This window comes from Oncorhynchus mykiss, chromosome 1 (genome assembly GCF_013265735.2).
Source record: "Oncorhynchus mykiss isolate Arlee chromosome 1, USDA_OmykA_1.1, whole genome shotgun sequence".
Lineage (NCBI taxonomy): Eukaryota > Metazoa > Chordata > Actinopteri > Salmoniformes > Salmonidae > Oncorhynchus > Oncorhynchus mykiss.
The window spans coordinates 80077969-80104176 of NC_048565.1; the positions used below are offsets into that span (position 1 = coordinate 80077969).

The 26208-nt window shown below is 42.4% G+C and overlaps 1 protein-coding gene across 2 annotated transcripts in view; it reads right to left on the reverse strand.

Moving 5' to 3' along the window:
- LOC110530258 (heterogeneous nuclear ribonucleoprotein L-like) overlaps positions 1-26208 on the reverse strand; it is a 65883-nt gene that overhangs the window by 5399 nt on the left and 34276 nt on the right. Inside the window, exons 2-8 of one of the 2 annotated variants that reach the window (XM_036986453.1) lie at positions 20055-20173; positions 18753-18990; positions 15814-15899; positions 15460-15556; positions 15257-15329; positions 2839-2904; positions 1869-2083 (exon numbers count right to left, since the gene is read on the reverse strand). In XM_036986453.1, the coding sequence (XP_036842348.1) occupies positions 1869-2083; positions 2839-2904; positions 15257-15329; positions 15460-15556; positions 15814-15899; positions 18753-18990; positions 20055-20173 (894 nt within the window). Of the gene's footprint in view, positions 1-1868; positions 2084-2838; positions 2914-15256; positions 15330-15459; positions 15557-15813; positions 15900-18752; positions 18991-20054; positions 20174-26208 lie in introns of both variants that reach the window. The other variant, XM_036986443.1, reaches the window with a different exon arrangement.

The window sequence follows — 26208 nt, forward strand, 5'->3', positions numbered from 1 at the left end:
CTTGCCAGTTGGTCAGCGCATGCTCGTAGTACACATCCTGATAATCCGTATAGCCCTGCAGCCTTGTGAATGTTGTCCTGTTTAAAGGTCTTACTTACATCGGGCTGCGGATAGCGTGATCACACAGTCGTCCAGAACAGCTGGTGCTCTCATGCATGTTTCAGTGTTGTTTGCCTCAAAGTAAGCATCAAAGTAGTTTAGCTCGTCTGGTAGGCTCGTGTCACTGGGCAGCTCTCGGCTGTACTTCCCTTTGTAGTCTGTAATGGTTTGTAAGCCCTGCCACACCTGACAAGCGTCGGAGCTGGTGTAGTACAATTCAATCTTAGTCCTGTATTGACACTTTGCCTGTTTGATGGTTCATCAGAGGGCATAGTGGGATTTCTTATAAGCTTCCGGGTTAGAGTCCTGCTCCTTGAAAGCGGCAGCTCTAGCCTTTAGCTCAGTGCGGATGATGCCTGTAATCCTTGGTTTCTGGTTGGGGTATGTACGTTTGGTCACTGTGGGGACGACGTCATCGATGCACTTATTGATGAAGCCAGTGACTGTTGTGATGTACTCCTCAATGCCATCAGAAGAATCCCGGAACATGTTCCAGTCTGTGATAGCAAAACAGTCCTGTAGTTTAGCATCTGCTTCATCTGACCATTTTTTTATAGACCGAGTCACTGGTGCTTCCTGCTTTAATTTTTGCCTGTAAGCAGGAATAAGGAGGATGGAATTATGGTCAGATTTGCCAAATGGAGGACAAGGGAGAGGTTTGTACACGTCTCTGTGTGTGGAGTAAAGGTGGTCACAAGTTTTTTCCCTCTGGTTACACATTTAACATGCCGATAGAAATTTTGTAAAGTGGATTTAAGTTTCCCTGCATTAATGTCCCGGCCTCTAAGAGCGCCGCCTCTGGATGAGCGTTTTCCTGTTTGCTTATGGAGGAATACAGCTCAATGAGCGCGGTCTTAGTGTCAGCATTGGTCTGCGGTGGTATGTAGACAGCTACAAAAAATACAGATGAAAACTCTCTAGGTAGATTGTGTGGTATACAGCTTATCATGAGATACTCTACCTCAGGCGAGCAAAACCTTGAGACTTTCTTAAAATTTGTTTACAAATATACATAGTCCGCCCCCTTGTCTTACCAGACGCAGCTGTTCTATCCTGCCGATACAGCGTATAACCAGCCAGCTGTATGTTGATAATGTCATTGTTCAGCCACGACTCAGTGAAGCATTAGATATTACAGTTTTTAAATGTCCCGTTGGTAGTTTAATCTTCCTCGTAGGTCGTTGTTTTTCTTCTTCCAATGATTGCATGTCAGCTAGTAGAACGGAAGGCAATGGGGGTTCATTCGATCGCCTACGAATTCTCACGCAAATTATGGGGATTTGGGCCTGTTCCCGGGAAAGCAGTATGACTTTCACATCGGGCTCGTCGGACTCGTTAAAGAAAAAAAAGCTTTTGCCAGTTCATGGTGAGTTATCGCTGTTCTGATGTCCAGAAGTTATTTCCGGTCATAGCAACATTATGTACAGAATAAGTTTTTAAAAAAAAGTTACAAACAATTAAAAAAAAGAGAAAAAGAAAAAACAGTTGGTTAGGAGCACGTAAAACATCAGCCATCTTCTCCGGCGCCATGAATCAGATGTGTTCTGGAATAGATTATATCCATAAAACAGTTGTGGGTCCCCAGGAGAGATTTGAGGACTACTGCTTTAGCACACCTACTTCAAACAGAAATACTTCAAACAGAATAACACACACTGACAACAACAAAAAATGAATTCATCAAAGAAATGTTCATTCACACTCAAACTATCCCAAACACACACATGGATGCCCTCAAGTCCCTCCTAAAATGGATCTCTGCTGCTGACCTTTTCGATGTTGCCATAGAGACAGAAAAGGTTGAAGATGCGGGTGCAGTTCATCTTGGTGGGGTGCAGGCCGCTCACCATGGCGACAGAGCTAGAGCCGTGGTTGTTGTAGGAGGAGCTTTGGGGCAGGGGGTAAGCCACTACCTCTGGGATGTCATGGGAGCTCAGCTTGTACCTGCTGTTCCCTGGGAGAGGCAGCAGGGGGCAGTGTGACCCTGGAATACAAAACCCAAGGGGAAAGGAGGAGGAGGGGTTACAACTTTCACTTCCACCTGAGTTGTGTTCAGTAGGTGCTTTTACACCTGCATTGTTTGCTGTTTAGGGTTTTAGGCTTGGTTTCTGTACAGCACTTTGAGATATCGGCTGATGTAAGAAGGGCTATATAAATACATTTGATTTGATTTAGGCATGAAACGGGATAAAACATTTTGAAATGGAGGAGGCCAGCTACTGCTTTCGTATACTGTTTGATCCTATTTGATCCTACTAAACACAACCCTGATGGTAAAACTAGTCTAGAGGTGGGTTACATATGGGTAGCCTCTGGAGACAAAGCAGGGTGGGAGGTCTCTACTCTCTACTCCTCTCACCTTCAGATAAGGTTGGGAATCTATACCATCCGAGACATAGAGGTGGTTGGGCAGGGTTTCACTTGAGGAATGGGGAGTGTGGATAATGTAGCAGTCTGTATGGATGGGATGGATAATGTAGCAGTTTGTGTGGTTAGAGTGGATCCTTTAGCAGTATGTGTGGATAGAGTGGATAATGTAGCAGTCTGTGTGGATAGAGTGGATAATGTAGCAGTCTGTGTGGATAGAGTGGATAATGTAGCAGTCTGTGTGGATAGAGTGGATATTGTAGCAGTCTGTGTGGATAGAGTGGATAATGTAGCAGTCTGTGTCTAGAGATGGAGGAAGCCGATACACTAAGTAATATGGTAGTGTTTTGGTGCTGAGAGGCGGGATCTTACCGTATCCATTGTCTCCGTAAGAGGACGGGTGCTCCCCCAGTATGGCCTGCCTGCCCTTCCCACGCTCTGAAACATCAACACATTCACAACACAGGGAGAGAGTATGAGGTAAATGGCTCTGAGCTACAAATTGAAATAGGTGCTATTCACATAGACACACTGATAGAAAGGTCATTGGAAGTAAAGAAGCAGAATAATTAGAGGCGACAGAAACTCTGTGACATTACAGGTGAGTATGAGTACACCGACTGGGAAACCCACTCTCTGTTAACATCTTACTTTACATTACATGTTCACATAGTAACAGTGCAGGCATAGGGCACAACAGGGCACAATAATGAAGTCAAAGCTACTTATGGAAAAAATGCTATTGATTAACACACATAATTATTATTTTTTGGGGTGTTTATATTTGTCCTGTTAACACAAGTGTATAATGGAAATGTGCTTCTTGCATATCCCAACTCCCCCTGAGACACCCACAAAGAGTGGGGTCATCATTGTACAGCACCCCTAGAGCAATTAGGGTTAAGTGCCTTGCTCAAGGGCACAGCAACAGATTTTTTACCTTGTCGGCTCCAGTATTCAAACAAGCAACCTTTCAGTTACTGGCCCAACACCTGCCGCTCTATTAGAGCATGCTCCTGGTAATAATTTGCATTAGAAGGACTATAATGCATCCACAGTTGTACCTTTACCATAGTAGTACTTTAAATAGTAGTACTATGTTGTACTAATACACACAGAGAGAAGAAGACGCCAATACATGTTTTAAAAGGTAGGTCCTACTGTTAACCCCAACGGCAATTCACTTAAAAAAAAAATACCATTTAAATCCTTCACAACCTATAGACAAGGAACAGTAGAGAGAAAACACAAGAATAGAAAGAAACAACATAAAATATCACATTTTAAATAGGGGGAAAACATTGTTACATTTGTAATACAAAGATTGGTGGAGGAACAGTACCTGAATTACATCACTAGCGTGAACAGTCAGCAACCCTCTCACTGAGGTCTTGGCTTTATTGGCACAGGTTGTCTCTTTCAGCACAAGTGCACAACATCAACCTGTGTTACATCATCATACAGTCAGTTCACATCTGCCACAGAATCACAGTGAGATACATGGAGGCACAGGATGGACAAAGAGCAGCTGCAGTCCCATCTCCCACAAGAACAGTCCCAAAGGAGCCCTCAACATGCCTAATAATAGTTCAAATCAAATATATCAAATCAAATGTTTTTTGTCACGTGCCACATGCAACAGGTGTAGGTAGACCTCACAGTGAAATGCTTACTTACAAGCCCTTATCCAACAATGCAGTTCAAGAAATAGAGTTAAGAAAAGATTTACTAAATAAACTAAAGTATCATTATCTTTTTAACCTTTATTTAACTAGGCAAGTCAGTTAAGAACAAATTCTTATTTTAAAATGACGGCCTGCCCCGGCCAAACCCTCCCCTAACCGGACGATGCTGGGACAATTGTGCACCACTAAATGGGAAGTAAAAAATAAAGCAAAAAAATAAAATCAAAAAGTAACACAAGAAAATGACATAAAAATAACGAGACTATATACAGGGGTACCAGTACCGGATTATTGAGAGAGAGAAAGCTCATCAAACAGACAGTGACCTTCAGTCACAAATCAGGGATGTGCAGCAAGGTTCATTGTTTTATCTGCTGTGCAAGCATAAGTCACCTAAACCCCCCCTCCCATCTCACCCTACGGCCCCTCCCATCTCAAGCTACGGCCGCTCCCTCAACAATCAAGTCACGAATACCCTCAAATCCCCCCTCCCCTCACAAATCCCCCTATTTCCTCTACTCTCCTCATCCTCTTGGTAGAAGGGAAAACTATACATCATTAAGAACTCCCACGGAGAGACTGCAGACCCCTGCTGTACGCTCATCTTTACACTGAGCAGTTGCCCATCCTCTAGCCTCCAGTTGTCTTGAACGCACCGCACAACACGGACCGCGGAACGAGGGAGAGCTCGGTTTGTTGTTATGGAAAGTTTTGAAAGTTTGGTTACTAGCTAGCTACCTTTTGAGTTTGGGTCCCGTGACACGGTTGGCATCAGTTGACGGGTCTGCTACTATCTGTCCAGTGATCCTGCCAACCAAGGCCGGGTCTGAGGAGCTGCTTGGTGTAGCAGCTAGCCTAAATGATAGCTAGCTGCCTATCAAGCTAGAGGTGTTTTTCTGAGAGTATAAACACAGCCAGCGATGCAGATAGCCATTGTGGCAGAGACCACGGATTGTCCCAGGTTTGTGTCTGTCTAGATCCCTGCTGTTTATTGTTTTCAATCTTCCCTGCGACCTGCCCTGTCTGGAAATGCGAGGAGTAACAGCGTAACCTACATTTTATTTTATTTATTTAACTAGGCAAGTCAGTTAAGAACAAATTATTATTTCCAACGATGGTCTAGGAACAGTGGTTTAACTGCCTTGTTCCAAGTAACAACGATTTTTACCTTGTCAGCTTGGGGATTCGATCTTAGTTCGGTTACAAGTCCCAACGCTCAAACCACTAGGCTACCTGCCGCCACATTGGTATCATAACAAAGACCAAAGCCGGCGGGAGTACCGTTGATCACAGTAGTGTCTCTCTATCACAGGTGAAGGATCTTTTAAACAAACAAAAATAGTTCTACAAGCAGTTGTTACAGCAACAATAAAATAGCTTCAAGTGTTGTGTCCGAATACTGGTTGATTCAACTAATACAAGAATGGACGACCTGACCAGAGAGGTCCAGATCCTGAAGGACAGTTTGCAGTTCTCCCAGGCTCAGCCCGATGAGTTGAAACAGGAGAATAGCAAGAGGACAGCAATCTGTAAGTCATTGAGAGAGGACATCAGATCTGTGTGTGAATCCATGATAACAATGACGGAGAAATCAGACTCGAGGGACAATCAAGGCGGAACAACATGGTTGTGGATGGAATTGCAGAATCTCCACATGAGACCTGGATGGAATCTGAAGACAAAGTGAGTGAAATGATCTCAGAGAAACTGAAGATGGACCACAGGAAGATTGAGGTGGAGCATGCCCACAGGACTTGGAAAACTCATCCCCGGCCCAGGTAACAGGCCCAGGTAACAGGCCTAGGCCGATAGTGGTAAAGTTCCTGAGGTTGAAGGTGCATCTTCCTCAACGAAGACTATCTTGAAGCTGTGCGCCAGAAAAGGAAATAACGCATCCCAGCCATGAAAACTGCCAGATTGTGTGGGGACATTGCTTACATCTGCTATGACAGGCTCATTGTCCACCCTCCCTCCCAAAAGCCTGGAAGGGATGAAAGAGCCAAGCCTGTGGGTTCATAGCTTCAACCCTGCAGCACACACACACACACACACACACACACACACACAAATTGATTCATGGATTGCTGAATGTATATTTTTTTCTCTTGCTTTGTTTGCTCTTTTACATATCATGTCTATCTCTGATAAGCTACCCAGGAAGGGGCTGAAAATGGCCCATGTTAATATATGTAGCCTTAGAAATAAGGTTCATGAAATCAATAACTTACTAACATCAGATAACGTTCATATATTTGCCATTTCTGAGACCCAGATAATTAATTTGATGATACAGCAGTATCAGTACAATGATATAACATCTATAGAAGAGACAGAAATGCTTTTGGGGGAGATGTTGCTTTATATATTCAGAGCCATATCCCTGTAATGCTTAGAGAAGATCTTATGTCAAGTGTTATTGAAGTGTTGTGGTTGCAGGTTCACCTGGCACATCGAAAGCCTTTTCTTTTGGGGTATTGCTATAGGCCACCAAGTCCTAGCAGTCAGTATCTAAATAATATGTGTGAAATGCTTGTTAGTGTATGTGATGTAAACAGAAATGTCTACTTTCTTGGGAACCTGAATATTGACAGGTTTTCATCAAGCTGTCTGCTCAAGAGAAAGCTTCTCACTGTTAGCAGTGCCTGTAATCTGGTTCAGGTTATTAATCAACCTACCAGGGTGTTTACAAACACTACAGGAACAAGATCATCCACATGTATTCATCACATTTTTACTAATACTGTAGAACTCTGTTCTAAAGCTATATCCGTACCCATTGGATGAAGTGATCACAATATAGTGGCTATATCCAGGAAAGCCACAGTTCCAAAAGCTGGGCCTGAAGTAGTATATTAAGATTTTGCTGTGACTCTTATGTGGATAATGTTAAGATATTTGATGGTGTGATGTGATTAATAAGGAGCATTCAGATGCTGCACTTGATGAACTTATGAAATTGCTTCTTCCAATTATTGATAAACATGCACCTGTTAAGAAACTGACTGTTAAAACTGTTAAGGCTCCATGGATTGATGAGGAATTGTAAAACTGTATGGTTGAAAGAGATGGGGCAAAAGGAGTGGCAAACAAGTCTGGCTACATATCTGACTGGCTTACTTACTGCAAATTGAGAAATTATGTGGCTAAAATCAACAAAAAGAAGAAGAAACTGTATTATAAACCTAAGATCAATGATATAAAGAATGATGGCAAAAAAACTTTGGAGTACTTTAAATTAAATTATGGCCAGAAAGACAAATTGAACTCTATATTTCATTGAATCAGATGGCTTATTCATCACCAAACCATTTGATATTGCCAATTATTAATTTTGTCTCTCTCTTTTTTAGGGGGTAGATCAGCTTTAATATTGCAAATAGATTGTGGCTTCTGTCAATGTAATTGTCTGCATCCTTTCCAATCCCCCCATCTATTTGTGGGGTCAAATATATCATTTGAAATATATATTTTGTAAAATACATTTTCCTTTATTATTGTTCTCTAACTCTATCACCCCTCCCCTAATTGGAGTAAACTAATGGACAACAATACTTACGCTTCCACTTCCAGTTTACTATATACATTTCACGGACAGTATATTTTTACTCCCCTCAACCCCTCCCATCTATCTCTGAAGACCATCCAGTCCCAGCCTTCAGCTCCCCTCAACCCCTCCCATCTATCTCTGAAGACCACCCAGTCCCAGCCTTCAGCTCCCCTCAACCCCTCCCATCTATCTCTGAAGACCATCCAGTCCCAGCCTTCAGCTCCCCTCAACCCCTCCCATCTATCTCTGAAGACCATCCAGTCCCAGCCTTCAGCTCCCCTCAACCCCTCCCATCTATCTCTGAAGACCACCCAGTCCCAGCCTTCAGCTCCCCTCAACCCCTCCCATCTATCTCTGAAGACCACCCAGTCCCAGCCTTCAACTCCCCTCCACCCCTCCCATCTATCTCTGAAGACCATCCAGTCCCAGCCTTCAACTCCCCTCAACTCCTCCCATCTATCTCTGAAGACCATCCAGTCCCAGCCTTCAGCTCCCCTCAACCCCTCCCATCTATCTCTGAAGACCATCCAGTCCCAGCCTTCAGCTCCCCTCAACCCCTCCCATCTATCTCTGAAGACCACCCAGTCCCAGGCTTCAGCTCCCCTCAACCCCTCCCATCTATCTCTGAAGACCATCCAGTCCCAACCTTAAGCTCCCCTCAACCCCTCCCATCTATCTCTGAAGACCATCCAGTCCCAGCCTTCAACTCCCCTCAACCCCTCCGATCTATCTCTGAAGACCATCCAGTCCCAGCCTTCAACTCCCCTCAACCCCTCCCATCTATCTCTGAAGACCATCCAGTCCCAGCCTTCAACTCCCCTCAACCCCTCCCATCCATCTCTAAAGACCATCTAGTTTCATTTCTAGCTGCCATATATTTTTCCACTGTGCTGTGATGTTTCACAAAAGTTCTGAACCTTTCAATTTTCATAGTTTCTACAAAAAAATAAAAAATTAAAGATAAACACCTTTGCTAAGAGTATTAATATATTATTGATCGATTGACTATGACTTATCAAATCACCCAGCAATGCTATTTGCAGTTAGCTCCAAGTAAAACATTCCTGAACCTGCAACCAAAAACAAGCTACAGTTGAAGTCAGAAGTTTACATTTAAACTCAGTTTCTCACAATTCCTGACATTAACCCTAGTAAAAATGTTCAGTCTTAGGTCAGTTAGGATCACCACTTTATTTTAAGAATGTGAAATGTCAGAAAAATAGTAGAGAGAATGATTTATTTCAGCTTTTATTTCTTTCATCACATTCCCAGTGGGTCAGATGTTACCATACACTCAATTATTATTTGGTAGCATTGCCTTTAAATAGTTTAACTTGGGTCAAACATTTCGGGTAGCCTTCCACAAGCTTTCCACAATTAGTTGGGTGAATTTTGGCCCATTCCTCCTGATAGAGCTGGTGTAACTGAGTCAGGTTTGCAGGCCTCCTTGTTCGCACACGCTTTTTTTAGTTTTGCCCACAAATGTTCTATAGGATTGAGGTCAGGGCTTTGTGATGACCACTCCAATACCTTGACTTTGTTGTCCTTAATTAGCCATCTTGACACAACTTTGGAAGCATGCTTGGGGTCATTGTCCATTTGGAAGACCCATTAGCGACCAAGCTTTAACTTCCTGACTGATGTCTTGAGATGTTGCTTCAATATATCCACGTAATTTTCCTTCCTCATGACACCATCTATTTTGTGAAGTGCACCAGTCCCTCCTGCAGCAAAGCACCCCCACAACATGATGCTGCCACCATCGGGCTTCACGGTTGTGATGGTGTTCTTCGGCTTGCAAGCCTCCCCCCTTTTCTTCCAAACATAACGATGGTCATTATGGCCAAACAGTTCTATTTTTGTTTCATCAGACCAGAGGACATTTCTCCAAAAAGTACGATCTTTGTCCCATGTGCTGTTGCAAACCATAGTCTGGCTTTTTTATTGCAGTTCTGGAGCAGTGGCTTCTTCCTTGCTGAGTGGCCTTTCAGGTTAGGTCGAAAAAGGACTTGTTTTACTGCGGATGTAGATAGTTTTGTACCTGTTTCCTCCAGCATCTTCACACAGTCCTTTGCTGTTGTTCTGGGATTGATTTGCACTTTTCGCACCTAAGTACATTCCTCTCTAGGAGACAGCACCAAAGTGCGTTCATCTCTAGGAGACAGAATGCGTCTCCTTCCTGAGCGTTATGACAGCTGCGTGGTCCCATGGTGTTTATACTTGTGTACTATTGTTTGTATAGATGAACGTGGTACCTTCAGGCGATTGGAAATTGCTGCCAAGGATGAACCAGACTTGTAGAAGTCTACAAATGTTTTTCTCAGGTCTTGGCTGATTTCTTTTGATATTCCCATGATGTCAAGCAAAGAGGCACTGAGTTTGAAGGTAGGCCTTGAAATACATCCATAGGTACACCTCCAATTGACTCAAATGATGTCAATTAGCTTATCAGAAGCTTCTAAAGCCATGACATAATTTTCTGGAATTTTCCAAGCTGTTTAAAGGCACAGTCAACTTAGTGCATGTAAACTTCTGACCCACTGGAATTGTGATACAGTGAATTATAAGTGAAGTAATCTGTCTGTAAAAAATTATTTGAAAAATTACAAAGTAGATGTCCTAACCGACTTGCCAAAATTATAGTTTGTTAACAAGAAATTTGTGGAGTGGTTGAAAAACGAGTTTAATGACTCCAACCTAAGTGTATGTAAACTTCCGACTTCAACTGTATATATGGGCAGTACCAAAACCAATGATCTAATTATTATGTCTCTTCACAGCAAAATCTGCAGAGCTGGGATCGTTTTATCCCTATTATATATATAACATTCTATTGGTTGTAAGAATTTTGTATAACAATTGAAATGGAATGTTTTGAATCCGGCTGGTTTTGTGTTTCAGTTCATAAACCATGTGCCATGGAATCGGTACATCTAAAATCTCCCAACTATTTTGCAACCTATATAGTGCAGCTGACAATTGTTATGTAATTTTGGTCTTTAATGCAGGGCCAACAGACAAGTTCTTTACCTTCTCCCATTTCCACTTGCCTTCCCTTTTTTGCTGCAGCTGGTTGTAATTTTGGATAGAACAGACATTTCCATATATTTTGGTTATTTGCATGTGTGACATAACTCCACCATTCCTATTTATGATACAATTTACAAAGATTATACAGTTTCTAAAAATGTTCTTCCAAAAATAATGTTTTTTTATCAATTAGTATATTTGAGTTTAACCATAATATTATTTGAATGATGACTTCATTGGCAAAGCAGGCAAAATGGAGCAGAAAATGCCAACAGCAAACACTGAGCCATCGTACTCATGCATGATAAAACTAAGAATGAAAGAAAAGCATTGTACGTTTGAATTTTGGGAAGTTCGTGTGGAAGAGTTGGACAAATGATTGTTATTGATCAATAATGACAAACCTCCTGGCATTGACAACTGAGATGGAAAGCTATTGAGGAAGGTAGCTGACTCTAAAGCCACTCTTCTCTGTCAAATCTTTAATCTGAGTCTAGAAGAAAGTCTTTGTCCTCAGGCCTGGAGGGAAGCCAAAATCATTCCGTTACCCAAGAGTGGTAAAGTGGCCATTACTGGTTCTAACAGCAGACCTATCAGCTTGTTGCCAGCTCTTAGCAAACTGTTGGAAAAAAATGTGTTTGACCAAACACAATGCTATTTCTCTGTAAACTAATTAACAACAGACTTTCAGCATGCTTATAGAGAAGGGCACTCAACATGTACTGCACTGAGACAAATGACTGATGATTTGTTGAAAGAAATTGATAAGAAGATTGTGGGAGCTGTACTGTTAGATTTAAGTGCAGCCTTTGATATTATTGACCATAAACTGTTTTTGAGAAAACGTATGTGTTATGGCTTTTTAACCTCTGCCATAATGTGCATTCAGAACCATATATCTAATAGAACTCAGAGGGTTTTCTTAAATGGAAGCTTCTCTAATGTCAAACATGTAAAGTGTGGTGTACCGCAGGGCAGCTTTCTAGGCGCTCTACTCATTTCCATTTTTACCAATGACCTGCCTCAGGCATTAAACAAAGCATGTGTGTCCGTGTATGCTGATGATTCAACTATATCCGCATCAGCAACCACAGCTGGTGAAGTCACTGAAACCGTTAACAAAGAGTTGCAGTCTGTTTTGGAATAGGTGGCTAGTAACAAACCGCTCCTGAACATCTCTAAGACTTACAGCATTGTATTTGGTACAAATCATTCCCTAAGTTCTCAACCTCAGCTGAATCTGGTAATGAATGGTGTGGCTGTTGAACAAGTTGAGGAGACTAATGAATGGTATGGCTGTTGAACAAGTTGAGGAGACTAAATTACTTGGTGTTACCTTAGATTGTAAACTGTCATGGTCAAAACATATAGATTCAATGTTTGTAAAGATGGGGAGAGGTCTGAGGTCACACTCCACAAAGCAAGTCCTGTAGGCTCTAGTTTTATCTTATCAATATTATTGTCCAGTCAGATGGTCCAGTGCTGCAAAGAAAGACCTAGTTAAGCTGCAGCTGGCCCAGAACAGAGTGTCATGTTTTGCTCTTCATTGTAATCAGAGGGCTAATAAAAAGGCCTACTACAGAGGTAGGATCTTAATTTGATCACCCTGTTGCAGGAGAACATTCCTGCAATGCAGGAAATGTAAAACTTGCACTGTAATTCAGGCTTCTGAAGTGTGTAATTTATCAACCCCTACAAAAAAAGCCATTAATTATAATCCACATAATATTTCACATTTGCTATTGCTGCAGGATTATTTTCTTGCTGTAGCAAACTGGCTCAAATTAAGATCTTTGCTGTAGGCTACATTAATATGAACCCTGCTGTGGTTAAAGCATCTCAGAGGGGACGTGATGTCACAGAGAGCCTCTCTGGCTGGTCCCCTTGGGATGTAAAACAGACACTTTGTTGTTGCGGTTGGTATAGCATCAAGCACTAACATGTAACACCATGTTTACACCTGTTCCTCAATGCCAGGGAAATGGGTTCTGTATGAGAAGGTGCTGCAGACCAGATGATAGATAGAGTAGAGGTCTGGGTTACTTCATTCTAGCTGATAGAGCTATGACTTATCAGCAGAGCTTGACTTGGGCAGGAGCTCACAGGAACTGAGTACTGCTTGAGTTCCTGCAACTCTTATAGAATATTGGATGAAAAGTATTGGGGAGTTCTGGCACCTAAATAATAAACAGTAGCGGTACCCAAAATGGGTACCGACACTATTTCAGTCCAAGTTAAGCACTGTTTTATTAGCTCACTTAAATGGGCTGATATACAATCCAACACCCAGTATAATAAAGGTGTGAGGGTGCTTCAAAGTGAATCAAATATCAGTTCCTCTCAGGTAAGCATGTTACTTAAGCAGTCTGTCCCGAGGTAAGAGCTGTCCACAGAGGACACTGGAGGAATAAATTAGAATGCTGTGAGAACGCCACAGCAGGAGGCTAACACACTCTCACTGGGGTTTCAAATGAGTTAGCGTCTTGCCTGAGTTTTCTAATTTAGCCACGCAGTAAAGGGAGATGTTCATCGTAAAGTAAACCTCCTAAGCAGGTTACTAATGTCCCCTGGTTAGTCTGAATATATAGATGCACTTTAAGAGACAAGTGGCTATGACATGCACAGAGCTGGGACTTTCAGATGGAGATAGAGAAGTTGGACCTCTGATAGAGGGACTCCAGGTCTCACAGAGCTGTGACTTTCAGATGGCGATAGAGAAGTTGGACCTCTGATAGAGGGACTCCAGGTCTCACAGAGCTGGGACTTTCAGATGGAGATAGAGAAGTTGGACCTCTAATAGAGGGACTCCAGGTCTCACAGAGCTGGGACTTTCAAATGGAGATAGAGAAGTTGGACCTCTGATACAGGACTCCAGGTCTCACAGAGCTGGGACTTTTAGATGGAGATAGAGAAGTTGGACCTCTGATAGAGGGACTCCAGGTCTCACAGAGCTGTGACTTTCAGATGGAGATAGAGAAGTTGGACCTCTGATAGAGGGACTCCAGGTCTCACAGAGCTGGGACTTTCAGATGGAGATAGAGAAGTTGGACCTCTGACAGAGGGACTCCAGGTCTCACAGAGATGGGACTTTACTAGGGAGTTGAGACAATCATAAAAGGAACTGTGACTCTCTTCATCCACACAATGTGCTTCCATTAACAGTGCATGCAATAATTATTATCTAAACATTTGTTTTCTAAACTTTTCTCTCTGCTAAAATAGGCATTGCAACACATTGACATTGTCAGAAATACTAGAATATAAAGTAGAGCTTATAGAAGAAGATAGTGTCAATTTGGTATTTAAGTAGATTACAGAGCATAGGTGTGTATCTTATTTAACAGAATACAGGCTTTCTCTACAGATTTGAAGACAGAGAGAAATGCACTCTCTGTCTCTAATGTTCCCATGTCCAGACTAGGGATTGTATCGACTAATACATAAATATTTCTACTACTGGTCATTTGGTGAGGGGATAGAAAGGGATTTAGACAGTCAGAGCACTGACTGAATAAGATCAGGATGCAAGCAAGAGAAGAAAATAGGTCCAGTCTAAAAGCAGTCAGTCCTCCAGCCATGAGGTGGCACTGGCGGGTTCTCCTGGGCGTGTTGATGTTGAGGTTGCATGAGGTCAGGGTGAATGAGTAGTCTCTCTCCCTCTCTCTTGAGGTTTGGGTGAAGATGGATGCATGTTGTTGTGCAGGGTCAGCCTGTCGTCCATCCCTCTTTCTCTCTCTCTCTCTCTCACTTTATTTCCATGGGTGGCAGGTGCAGGCTTGTGAGAGACGGATGTGAGAGTGTGTTGCTTGGAGAAGGACGTGCAGTGGGTCGATCTTGTGTTGGCTTGGTTGACTGCAGGTCTGTGGTCCATACTGGTCCTTAAACACCTTCCAATAGGTGCGCTACAGTGACAATGATGACTTCACATAGAAAGGGCCATATCTCTGCTCTTTTTTCAAACAGCATCTGTGCTACTGTAACATTCCTCATACAATGATAAAACCACTGTGCCCACATCAGCCTCTGACTCAGTATCTCTCTGTCTCACATTTAGCAACGTTAGCGAGGATATAGAGAAGTATCGCCAAGTATCTGTTTCATTTTAGCTGATGCAGACTAAATTCAAGACAAACAGTCTTTCTCTCTCTCTCTCTCTCCTATCTCTCTCTGTCGCTCTCTCTCCTCTCTCTGTCGCTCTCTCTCCTCTCTCTGTCGCTCTCTCTCTCTCCAACAGCTAAGATCTGACTTATCTACAGCCTGCAGGAATGAAAAGAGAGAAAGAGCCACACTTATTTGATATCCTTACTGCTTCTTTCCTGCTGTTCTGTTTGCAGCCTGGACAAATTTGAGTTACTGTGCCAGAGGGAGGAAAACCTGACTCTGCCCTGCAGGCTGAAAACCTGACTCTGCCCTGCAGGCTGCCCATGGACTCTCTGACAGCCCGATATGGCAGGTTTTAGTCCTAACACAGCAGCTTCTACACAATGAGAGTGCTCCATAGCCTACAGAACAAGAAGCAGATTGTTACCTCTTCGGACCAGGTAAGGTTTTGTGTAGTCCCAGCTCTCGTTGTCATTTCTGATCACGTTCAAGCGAGTTGGCTAAAGGGGGGAAACAACAGATATGTTGTTGCATGCTGAGGCTGATCATCAGGAAGTGCTCAGCTGTTTTAAACAAAATCTATTTGCTAAGCATTATATATGTGATTGCGTGTGGTGAATATAGACTTACCCTTGCATATTCGATTTTTAAGGTGCAGCAGCCGGCATAGATGTCGGCTCCATTGAGAGCAGCCTTAGCTTTCTGAGCACACTCGACGGACTCAAATGTGAGGAGGGCAAGTTAAGGACAACAGCAAAACAACCAACGAACCTCAAGCCTCAATTCACAATTATAAGTCCCCAGATAGAAGTTATAAAACCTCTAAACCCATCAACAAAAACAAGTCTATGCTTGTTGAATAATTTGACTTGGGGATACCTTTCTTATTGGCTCACCCTCCACCCCTAACAATGATACCCTAACAGACAGACAGACAGACAGACCCGACAATCAGCCTGCCAGACAGGCAGACAGAAAGGATATTCTACCATGGCCTGGATGCCGTTGCGTTTGAAGATGACGATGCGCATCACACTGCCGATGGGGTTGCAGACGGTGTAGAGAACGTCCTTGGAGACAACAGAGGGAGACAGAGAATGTTTTAGTCAGCTCTCACCAAGGCTGCAGACGGAAGATAAAAGTTCCAATCAAATCAAATCAAATGTTATTTGTCACATGTGCCGAATACAACAGGTGTTGTACCGAGAAATGCTTACTTTACAAGCCCTTAACCAACAATGCAGTTCAAGAAATAGAGTTAAGAAAATATTTCCTAAATAAACTAAAGTAAAAAAAATCTAAAAGTAACACAAGAAAATTACATAACAACAATGAGACTATATTCAGGTACCAGTACCAGTGTTCCTTGCCTCGAAGCAAGCATAAAAGGCATTTAGCTCGTATGGTAGGCTCGCCTCACTGGGCAGCTCGCGGCTGGGTTTCCCTTTGTAGTCCGTAATAGTTTTCAAGCCCTGACACATTCCACGAGCGTCAGAGCCGGTGTAGTATAATTCAATCTTAGTCCTGTATTCACGCTTTGCCTGTTTGATGGTTCGTCTGAGGGCATAGCGGGATTTCTTATAAGCGTCCGGGTTAGAGTCCCGCTCTTTGAAAGCGGCAGATCTAGCCTTTAGCTCGGTGCGGATGTTGCCTGTAGTCCATGGCTTCTGTTTGGGATATGTACGTACGGTCATTGTGGGGACGACGTCGTCGATGCACTTATTGATGAAGCGGGTGACTGAGGTGGTATACTCTTCAATGCCATTGGATGAATCCCGGAACATATTCCAGTCTGTGCTAACAAAATAGTGCTGTAGCGTAGCATCCGCATCCTCTGACCACTTCCGTGTCTCTCTAATCAGACTCTGTTTGACTCAATAATAAGACAATTCAACCCTATCCATGACCAGCGTGCATACTTCCTGCTTAAGTTTTTGCTTGTAAGCAAGAATATAATTATGGTCAGATTTGCCAAATGGAAGGCGAGAGAGAGCTTTGTATGCGTCTCTGTGTGTGGAGTAAAAGTGGTCTAGAGTTTTGTTTCCTCTGGTGGAATTAGGTAAAACGGATTTAAGTTTCCCTGCATTAAAGTCCCCGGCCACTAGACGCGCTGCTTCTGGATGAGCATTTTCTTGTTTGCGGTCTTAGTGCCAGCATCGATTTGTGGTGGTAAATAGATGGCTACATAGATGAGAACTCTCTTGGTAGATAGTGTGGTCTACAGCTTATCATGAGGTATTCTACCTCAGGTGAGCAATACCTCGAGACTTCTTTAATATTAGACATTGCGCATCAGCAGTTATTGACAAATAGACACACACCCCGCCCATCATCTTACCAGAAATAGCTGCTCTGTTCTGCCAATGCACGGAGAAGCCAGCCAGCTCTATATTATCCGTGTCGTCGTTTAGCCACATCTTGTGAAACATAAGATATTACAGTTTCAAATGTCCCGTTGGTAGGATAGTCTTAATCGTAGATCGTCTAGTTTGTTTTCCAATGATTGCACGTTGGCCAATAATACGGAGACTAGTGGTGGTTTACCTACTCGCCTGCAAATTCTTACAAGACACCCCACCCTTTTTCTCCGTCTTTTCTTCACACGGATGACGGGGATTTGGGCCTTGTCTCAACAAAATAGTATATCCTTCGCGTCGGACTCATTAAAGAAAAAATCTCTGTCCAGTTCGAGGTGAGTAATCGCTGTTCTGATGTCCAGAAGCTCTTTTCGGTCACAAGAGACGGTAGCAGCAACTTTATGTACAAAATGGGTTACAAACAATGCGAAAAAACAAACAAAATAGCACTGTTGGTTAGGAGCCCGTAAAACGGCAGCCATCCCCTCCGGTGCCATTACACAATTATACAATAGTGAGAGCAATCTGGATGCAGGAACCTATATGTTATCCATTTTAAAGTTCCATTGGTCTTGATATAAGACACTCTAGTATGGCATTGCATGTCTATCTATAAGAGTGAGTGTATATCTATGTGCATACAACTATCAGTCCTTTAGTGTGTGTTCATTCTTCCATAATGCTTGTATGTTCTAGCACAGTGACTGTGTCTCTAATCAGACTATGTTTGACTCAATAATAAGACAATTCAACCCTATCCATGACCAGCGTGCATATCTATTGTATTTCCTCTCTGCTCAGCTGGAATTAGACACAGGGAAGCAGTGCTGGATGCTTTCTCAGTCTAGTTGTTCATCCATATCTGAGGAAGACTGATATACGTGAGCTTCCTGGTATTCTAATCATCAGACACATGCTATCTGAACACATCTACAGACGCCCCGCTGAGATCCCTCTCTATCTATCAGCACCTGAGAGGGAGGAAGAGAGAAAGAGAGCAGGGGGAGATGAGAGAGAGAGCAACGGGGAGGGGGATATGCAAACTCCGGGAGAAATAAACCTTGAAACAGCCCCAGGATGCTTTAAAACACGACTTTCTAAATGTAGCCCGTCGGCTCACATTAGGAGCGAGAGGGAGACAGAGAGAGATAACATTGAGATATAGAGGAGTGAGAGAGCAAGAAAGAGTAAAAAAAATGATAATACACAATGCTTTGGATTCATATATTTTTTTAATTTGACTACTGTTAATATGGGCAATAATCAGGGACTCTCGTTAGCTGCTGTTACCATGGTGAGAGAATAGCATACATACAGTACCAGGGGCGTGGCACAGAGCGACTTAATAACTGCCACTGTGGTAATGGTTCTTTGTCGCTCAGTTGATAGAGTATGGTGCTTTTAATGCCTGGATAGTGGGTTTGATTCCTGGGACCACCCGTACGCAAAATGAACGAACACATGACTGTAAGTTGCTTTGGATAAAAGCGTTTGCTAAATGGCATATTATACATATATTTGATCATTGTAATGTATAATACAGTATGTATTTTCAGCACTGATTACCGTGGTGATGGGGTAGAGGGGATTCTGGATAGACAGGAGCAGGACTTTGTTGCCACTGTTGGGGTTGTCTGAGTTGGTGGGGCGAGTGATCCTCTTGCTGGTGGAGTAGTTAAAGAAGGCCTGCTGGCCTGCGATGTAGACGGCCTCGCTACTCCCACACGCCACACACTTATCAGCACTCTCCACCATCTCAAACTCCACCAGCGCCTGCCGCTTAAAGGGCATCATCATCACATAGCTGCCATCAACACAGAACAACAAGGAAGTCCATTAGAATTCAATTGACTGAGTGGAAAATGTGTCCATTACTCTGAATGGACTGAGGCTCAGATTACACCCTATTCCCTGCTGTCTACCGTAATGCCATATAGAGAGCACTATTGGGAAGAGGGTCTCTTTGAGATTTCCCCAATGAGAACTCATGTCCTGAACTGACAGAATTTAAACTGCAAGTTTGGATTGTAAAACATTTCCTAGTCAAATTGTGAGGTTTTGGGCAACTGTCAAAAAAATCTAGCAGAAAGGAAACTGCTCTATCTACTTCTTGTTTAAATTACATTCAAAAAATTATCATAGATGCACTGGGCCTAAAGTGGCTCAACACAAAAGCACACAAAACAGAGGAGGGGAGAAACTGCTGCTGTGACAATACTGTGGGCAGTGCTGGTCTAATTGGACAGTTACCATAGTTTCTACAGTTACCATGGTACGGTAGATTGTCCCTATGTTGTGGGTTACCCATGCTGTCGTATGCTGTTTCCACAGCTCTCTTAGGGTTGATGGGATGTTAATGAATATTGCACCACATAAGGAGCCTAAGTAACACTGAGATCTCTCTGTTACTCAAGGTCTCTGTGAGGTAGGGGAGAGTGGGGTAATCTGAGCAATTTTTTCCATTCAGCATCACTCCGTCAAGGGAAACATATTATTCTTTCTAACAAAGATATCTACATATATTTCAGGGTGTTGTTTATACCTGGAAATAATCAGAAATCATGTAACCGTTACAGTTTTGAGAACATATCTTGTCCAAAAAAGTGGTCTCTTGGCACAACTTACCCCGGGTATAGGGTAAGTTAAGCCGCCTACACATCTTTGTACTGTATGACATATTACCACTTATTTTTTAAAACCATGTCTATCTCTTAAATATTTGGTAAAACGACTTTCTGTGCATATTTTCCTATGTTTAACAAAAGGATGGGATAAATGCCTTTTCGTTATTAGGTCTAACAGTGAGGAAAACAAGGGGTTAAGGGGTGGGGTGCATATACCACCCAACACATTTGGGTGGATTCTTACCATATGGGTCCAAACTTCTCCAGGGCCTCCACCAGGTCAGCCTCCACCACAGCCTCACACAGCCCCCTGACATGGACGACTGGGGACTGGGCAATCCTGTGGGAGTCCTCCCCACTGTCCTGCAACACACACAAACAACATTGGTTAGAGACTAGAACACACAATACCTGGAATAGCGGCAGAGGTTATGTTGATCATAAATCAACTGTATTAAATCATATAATGTATGTATGCACTATATGTATGCATATAGTGTATGTAGGGAGGAGGTTTCAGGTTGAATAATTTAACTGTAGCTAAAAATGGATGACCTCCAGTACAGGTTACCTTTCCCTAACTGGGACTGTACCCCTCTATGTGAGAGCGTTTAAGTACATCTATGAATGAGAGGATGGGTCGCTTCAATGATTCCCAACTGAAATTTGATTTTTTACATTATTTTTTACCCATTTTTCTCCCCAATTTCGTGGTATCCAATTGGTAGTTACAGTCTTGTCTCATCGCTGCAACTCCCGTACGGACTCGGGAGAGGCGAAGGTCGAGAGCCGTGCATCCTCCAAAACACGACCCTGCCAAGCCGCACTGCTTCTCGACACTATGCTCGCTTAACCCGGAAGCCTCCCGCACCAATGTGTCAGAGGAAACACCATACACCTGTGTCAGCGTGCACTGTGCCCAACCCGCCACAGGAGGTGTTAGTGTGCAATGGGACAAGGACATCCCTGCCGGCCAAACCCTCCCCTAACGACGCTGTGCCAATTGGGTGCCGCCCCATGGGTCTCCTGGTCGCGGCCAACTGCGACAGAGCCTGGACTCAAACCCAGAATCTCTAGTGGCACAGCTAGCCCTGTGATGCAGTGTCTTAGACCACTGCCCCACTCGGGAGGCCCTGACGTGAAGGGTTTGCAAGTCAAGTCCCATTAGTGCCAAGGGTGCAAGAGGGACAGATTTTGCGGGGAGGTGGGCAGGAGATTTGGTTTAAAACTGATAAATGTTCTCTCAGCCTCATGGTAAAATGTGTAGAATAGCAGGAGATTTGGTTTAAAACTGATAAATGTTATCTCAGCCTCATGGTAAAATGTGTAGAATAGCAGGAGATTTGGTTTAAAACTGATAAATGTTCTCTCAGCCTCATGGTAAAATGTGTAGAATAGCAGGAGATTTGGTTTAAAACTGATAAATGTTCTCTCAGCCTCATGGTAAAATGTGTAGAATAGCAGGAGATTTGGTTTAAAACTGATAAATGTTCTCTCAGCCTCATGGTAAAATGTGTAGAATAGCGGGAGATTTGGTTTAAAACTGATAAATGTTCTCTCAGCCTCGTGGCAAAATGTGTAGAATTGCAGGAAATTAGCTGGGCTTGAAACTGCAACATTTTATCTCAGTCTCATGACAAAATGTGTAGAAATGCAGAAAGTTAGCTGGGTGTGGTGGGGGCACCAAATGCATGGGCAAGATAAAATATTTAGACGAAAAACCATGGCGTGCTTGGAGAATGTCCGATGGGTCTCTATTTCAGGCTTTAGCAACAGAGCGATGTTTACACTAGCTCTGTGATCTAATAGGCGCAGGCTGTAACTGGGTGGGGCTTAGCTGGCTTTCTCTAGCAGTAGTGGGTGGGAATCCATCTCTCTGTGATAATAATATGAATATGGTTACATTCCCATTCAATATATGACATGCAGGAATAATGGCCAAGACCTATGCCCAATGGACAAGGTGCTTGTGGAGCATAGAGTCAGTGGTGGAAAAAGTACTCAATTGTCATTCTTGAGTAAAAGTAAATGTTAAACATCAAACTCATTATATTATGGAAAACAAAACAATCTTTATTTCTAATTTTATTTACGGACGGCCAGGAGCACACTCCAACACTCAGACATAACTTACAAATGCAGTATTTGTGTTTAGCTAGTCCGCCAGATCAGAGGCAGTAGGGATTTCATTGATGGTTGTGTGTTTTGAACTGTTCTGTCCTGCCTGAGCATTCCAAATGTGACTTTTTGGTGTCAGGGAAAATGTATGGAGTAAAAATTACATTATTTTCTTTAGGAATGTAGTGAAGTAAAAGTAAAAGTAGTCAAAAATATAAATAGTAAAGTACAGTACTTTTAAGTATTTTTACTGGAGTACTTTACACCACTAAGCATAGTGTTAAAGCTCACCCTTCTCTTTCAAACACCTCTCTCTGTCTGCTGCGGCAATACAACATCTCCATCCCTATAGTGCAACAAAAACATCCCACTCTGCCCTTCCAGATGTCCTATTCCACTCAGTCTATAAGGGAGAGCCAGGCAGAGAAAGAGGAAAATAGGCAGAGTGGGTGAGGTTGAAAGTCAAAAGACAGCACTAAGAGAGAATGCAAGAAAAGGGGTGAAAAGGAGCGATGCAGATTGAGTTAAAGGTCCAATGCAGATGTTTTTATCTTATTATCAAATCATTTTGGGGTAAAAATGAAGTACCTCATTGTGATTGATTTCAATTAAAATGATCAAAAAGAAACAAAAAATGCCTCTTAGCAAAGAGCAATTTCTCAAGCAAGAATTTAGCTAGCTAGGGCTGTCTGGGATTGGTCTGAGTTGAAGTTGGATGGGGAAAATGGAAATATAGCTGTTACTGGCAGAGAGGTTTGGAACTCTTTTTTTTGGTCTATTAACTCATTTAATTGTAACTAATTGCACAGTATTACTCCAACCTCACAGTGTGGAAATATACACTGAAAAAATATCTAAACACAACATGTAAAGTGTTGGTCCCATGTTTCATGAGCTGAAATAACGCACAAATAGCTTAATTCTCTCAAATGTTGTGCACACATTTGTTTACATCCCTGTTAGTGAACATTTCTCCTTTGCCAAGATGATCCATCCACCTGACAGGTGTGGCTTATCAAGAAGCTAATTAAACAGCATGATCATTACACAGGTGCTCCCTTTGCTGGGGACAATAAAAGGCCACTCAGTGGGGAAATTATCACCTTCGATGGCCAATGGCACGCTGGAGAAGTGTGCTCTTCACACACTTCTTGTGAACAGAGTACCCCACAGTGGCAGTGGGGTTATGGTATGGGCAGGCATAAGCTACAGACAACAAACACAATTGCATTTTATCAATGGCAATTTCAATGCCCAGGGATACCGTGACAAGAACGTTGTGCCATTCCTTCGCCGCCATCACGTCATGGTTTAGCATGATAATGCACAGCCCCATGTCGCAAGGATCTGTACACAATTGCTGGAAGCTGAAAATGTCCCAGATCTTCCATGGCCTGCATACTCACCAGACATGTCACCTATTGAGCATGTTTGAGATGCTCTGGATCGACGTGTACGACAGCGTGTTCCAGTTCCTTCCAATATCCAGCAACTTCGCACAGACATTAAAGAGGGGTGGGACAACTTTCCACAGACCACAATCAACAGCCTGACCAACTATATGCAAAGGAGATGTGTCACGCTGCATGAGGAAATGGTGGTCACACCAGATACTGACTGGTTTTCTGATCCATGTCCCTACCTTTTTTAAGGTATCTGTGACCATCAAATGCATATCTTTATTTCCAGTCTTGTGAAATCCATAGATTAGGTCCTAATGATTTTACTTACATTGACTGATTTCCTTATGTGAACTGTAACTCAGTAAAATCTTTGAAATTGTTGCATGTTGTGTTTATGTTTTTGTTCAGTGTATATCAAACACAGGAAAATCATGTTTTTGACTCCACTGGGACTTTAAAGAAAGAGGGTCAAAGAGAGACTCTGGACAAGGCAGTAAGATTAAAATACTTGCTAGAAGTGTCTGTCTCCAAAATGAGGTTCATTTCAAATGGCCCACAGTTCCTGCAGACTCTGATAAGGCATAATGCGATTCAAAATATATCACACAGTGTATAACGTTTCCATACCCAGTTTAAATGTGAGTAAAGTCATACCGTATAAAAAAAAAATCTAAACAGGTTTGTTGGAAATACCAAGATTCGGTACAGTTTTATAAATGCCGATGTAGGGGAACCCCAGAAGTGACCCTTTAAACTGTATGCAAGGATTTCCTCTGTGTCTTAGGAATGCAACATTCTCTGTGTTGATCTCACCATACCCCATTGTCACACCTCTGAGCACTAGAGGTTCTGATGTGATTGCATCATGTAGGTCTGATATCTGATTGGAGGTTAACTTTACAGTAATGCTATTGGCCAACAACTCAGATGTTATAAAAGGGTCTTAGATTTGATTTGATTAATTGTCGCTCTTTTTTGTTCCTGACCTGCATTGGTGAGATTCTCTCCAGTGAGCTGTGGGTCATGGCACAAGTCACGGTTTCATTATCTCTCTCTCTCTGATCATGCCTAGATTAAGGCCTTGTAATGCTTGTTAATGCTTTGTAAATTAAGCTTCATGCCTTATATGTGAATCCATTCATTTTACAAGGTAATTAAATAATATTTGTACAGTTGAAGTCGGAAGTTTACATACACTTAGGTTGGAGTCATTATAACTCGTTTTTCAACCACTCCACTAATTTCTTGTTAACAAACTATAGTTTTGGCAAGTCGGTTAGGACATCTACTTTGTGCATGACACAAGTAATTTTTCCAATAATTGTTTACAGACAGATTACTTCACTTATAAATCACTGTATCACAATTCCAGTGGGTCAGAAGTTTACATGCACTAAGTTGACTGTGCCTTTAAACAGCTTGGAAAATTCCAGAAAATTATGTCATGGCTTTAGAAGCTTCTGATAGGGTAATTGACATCATTTGAGTTAATTGGAGGTGTACCTGTGGATGTATTTCAAGGCCTACGTTCAAACTCAGCGCCTCTTTGCTTGACATCATGGGAAAATCAAAAGAAATCAGCCAAGACCTCAGAAAACAAATTGTAGTCTGGTTCATCCTTGGGAGCAATTTCCAGATGCCTGAAGGTACCACGTTCATCAGCGTGTACAAACAATAGTACGCAAGCATAAACACCATGGGACCATGCACCCGTCATACCGCTCAGGAAGGAGATAAACGTACTTTGGTGTGAAAAGTGCAAATCAATCCCAGAACAACAGCAAAGGACCCTGTGAAGATGCTGGAGGAAACAGGTACAAAATTATCTATATCCACAGTAAAAACGACATAGACATAACCTGAAAGGCCGCTCAGCACGGAAGAAGCCACTGCTTCAAAACCATCATAAAATAGCCAGACTACGGCAACTGCACATGGGGACAAAGATCATCATTTTGGAGAAATGTCCTCTGGTCTGATGAAACAAAAATAGAACTGTTTGACCATAATGACCATCGTTATGTTTGGAGGAAGAAGGGGAGGCTTGCAAGCCGAAGAACCCCATCCCAACCGTGAAGCACAGGGTGGCAGCATCATGTTGTGGGGTGCTTTGCTGCAGGAGGGACTGGTGCACTTCACTAAATAGATGGCATCATAAGGAAAAGCTTGGCCATAAATGGGTCTTCCAAATGGACAATGACCCCAAGCATACTTCCAAAGATGTGGAAAAATGGCTTAAGAACAACAAAGTCAAGGTATTGGAGAGGCCATCACAATGCCCTGACCTCAATCTTATAGAAAATGTGTAGGCAGAACTGAAAAAGAATGTGTGAGCAAGGAGGCCTACAGACCTGACTCAGTTACACCAGCTCTGTCAGGAGGAATGGGCCAAAATTCACCCGACTTATTGTGGTAAGCTTGTGGATGGCTACCCAAAACGTTTAACTCAAGTTAAACAATTTAAAGGCAATGCTAACAAATACAAATTGAGTATGTAAACGTTTGACCCACTGGGAATGTGATGATAGAAATAAAAGCTAAAATAAATCAATCATTCTCTACTATTATTCTGAAATTTCACATTCTTAAAATAAAGTGGTGATCCTAACTGACCTAAGACAGGGACTTTTTACTAGGATTAAATGTCAGGAATTGTGAAAAAGTGAGTTTAAATGTATTTGGCTAAGGTGTATGTAAACTTCTGACTTCAACTGTATTTAGAATTCCATTCTCAGACATTTCTTGATTGCCTATAACTCTAAATCAACTATAGTCTCTTGCATATTTGAATCATCTTTATGGAGTCAGATAAACATTTTAATAGGCTAATTGCTTATTCTAGCATGTGAGGTGTATAATACACATATCCAATATTAC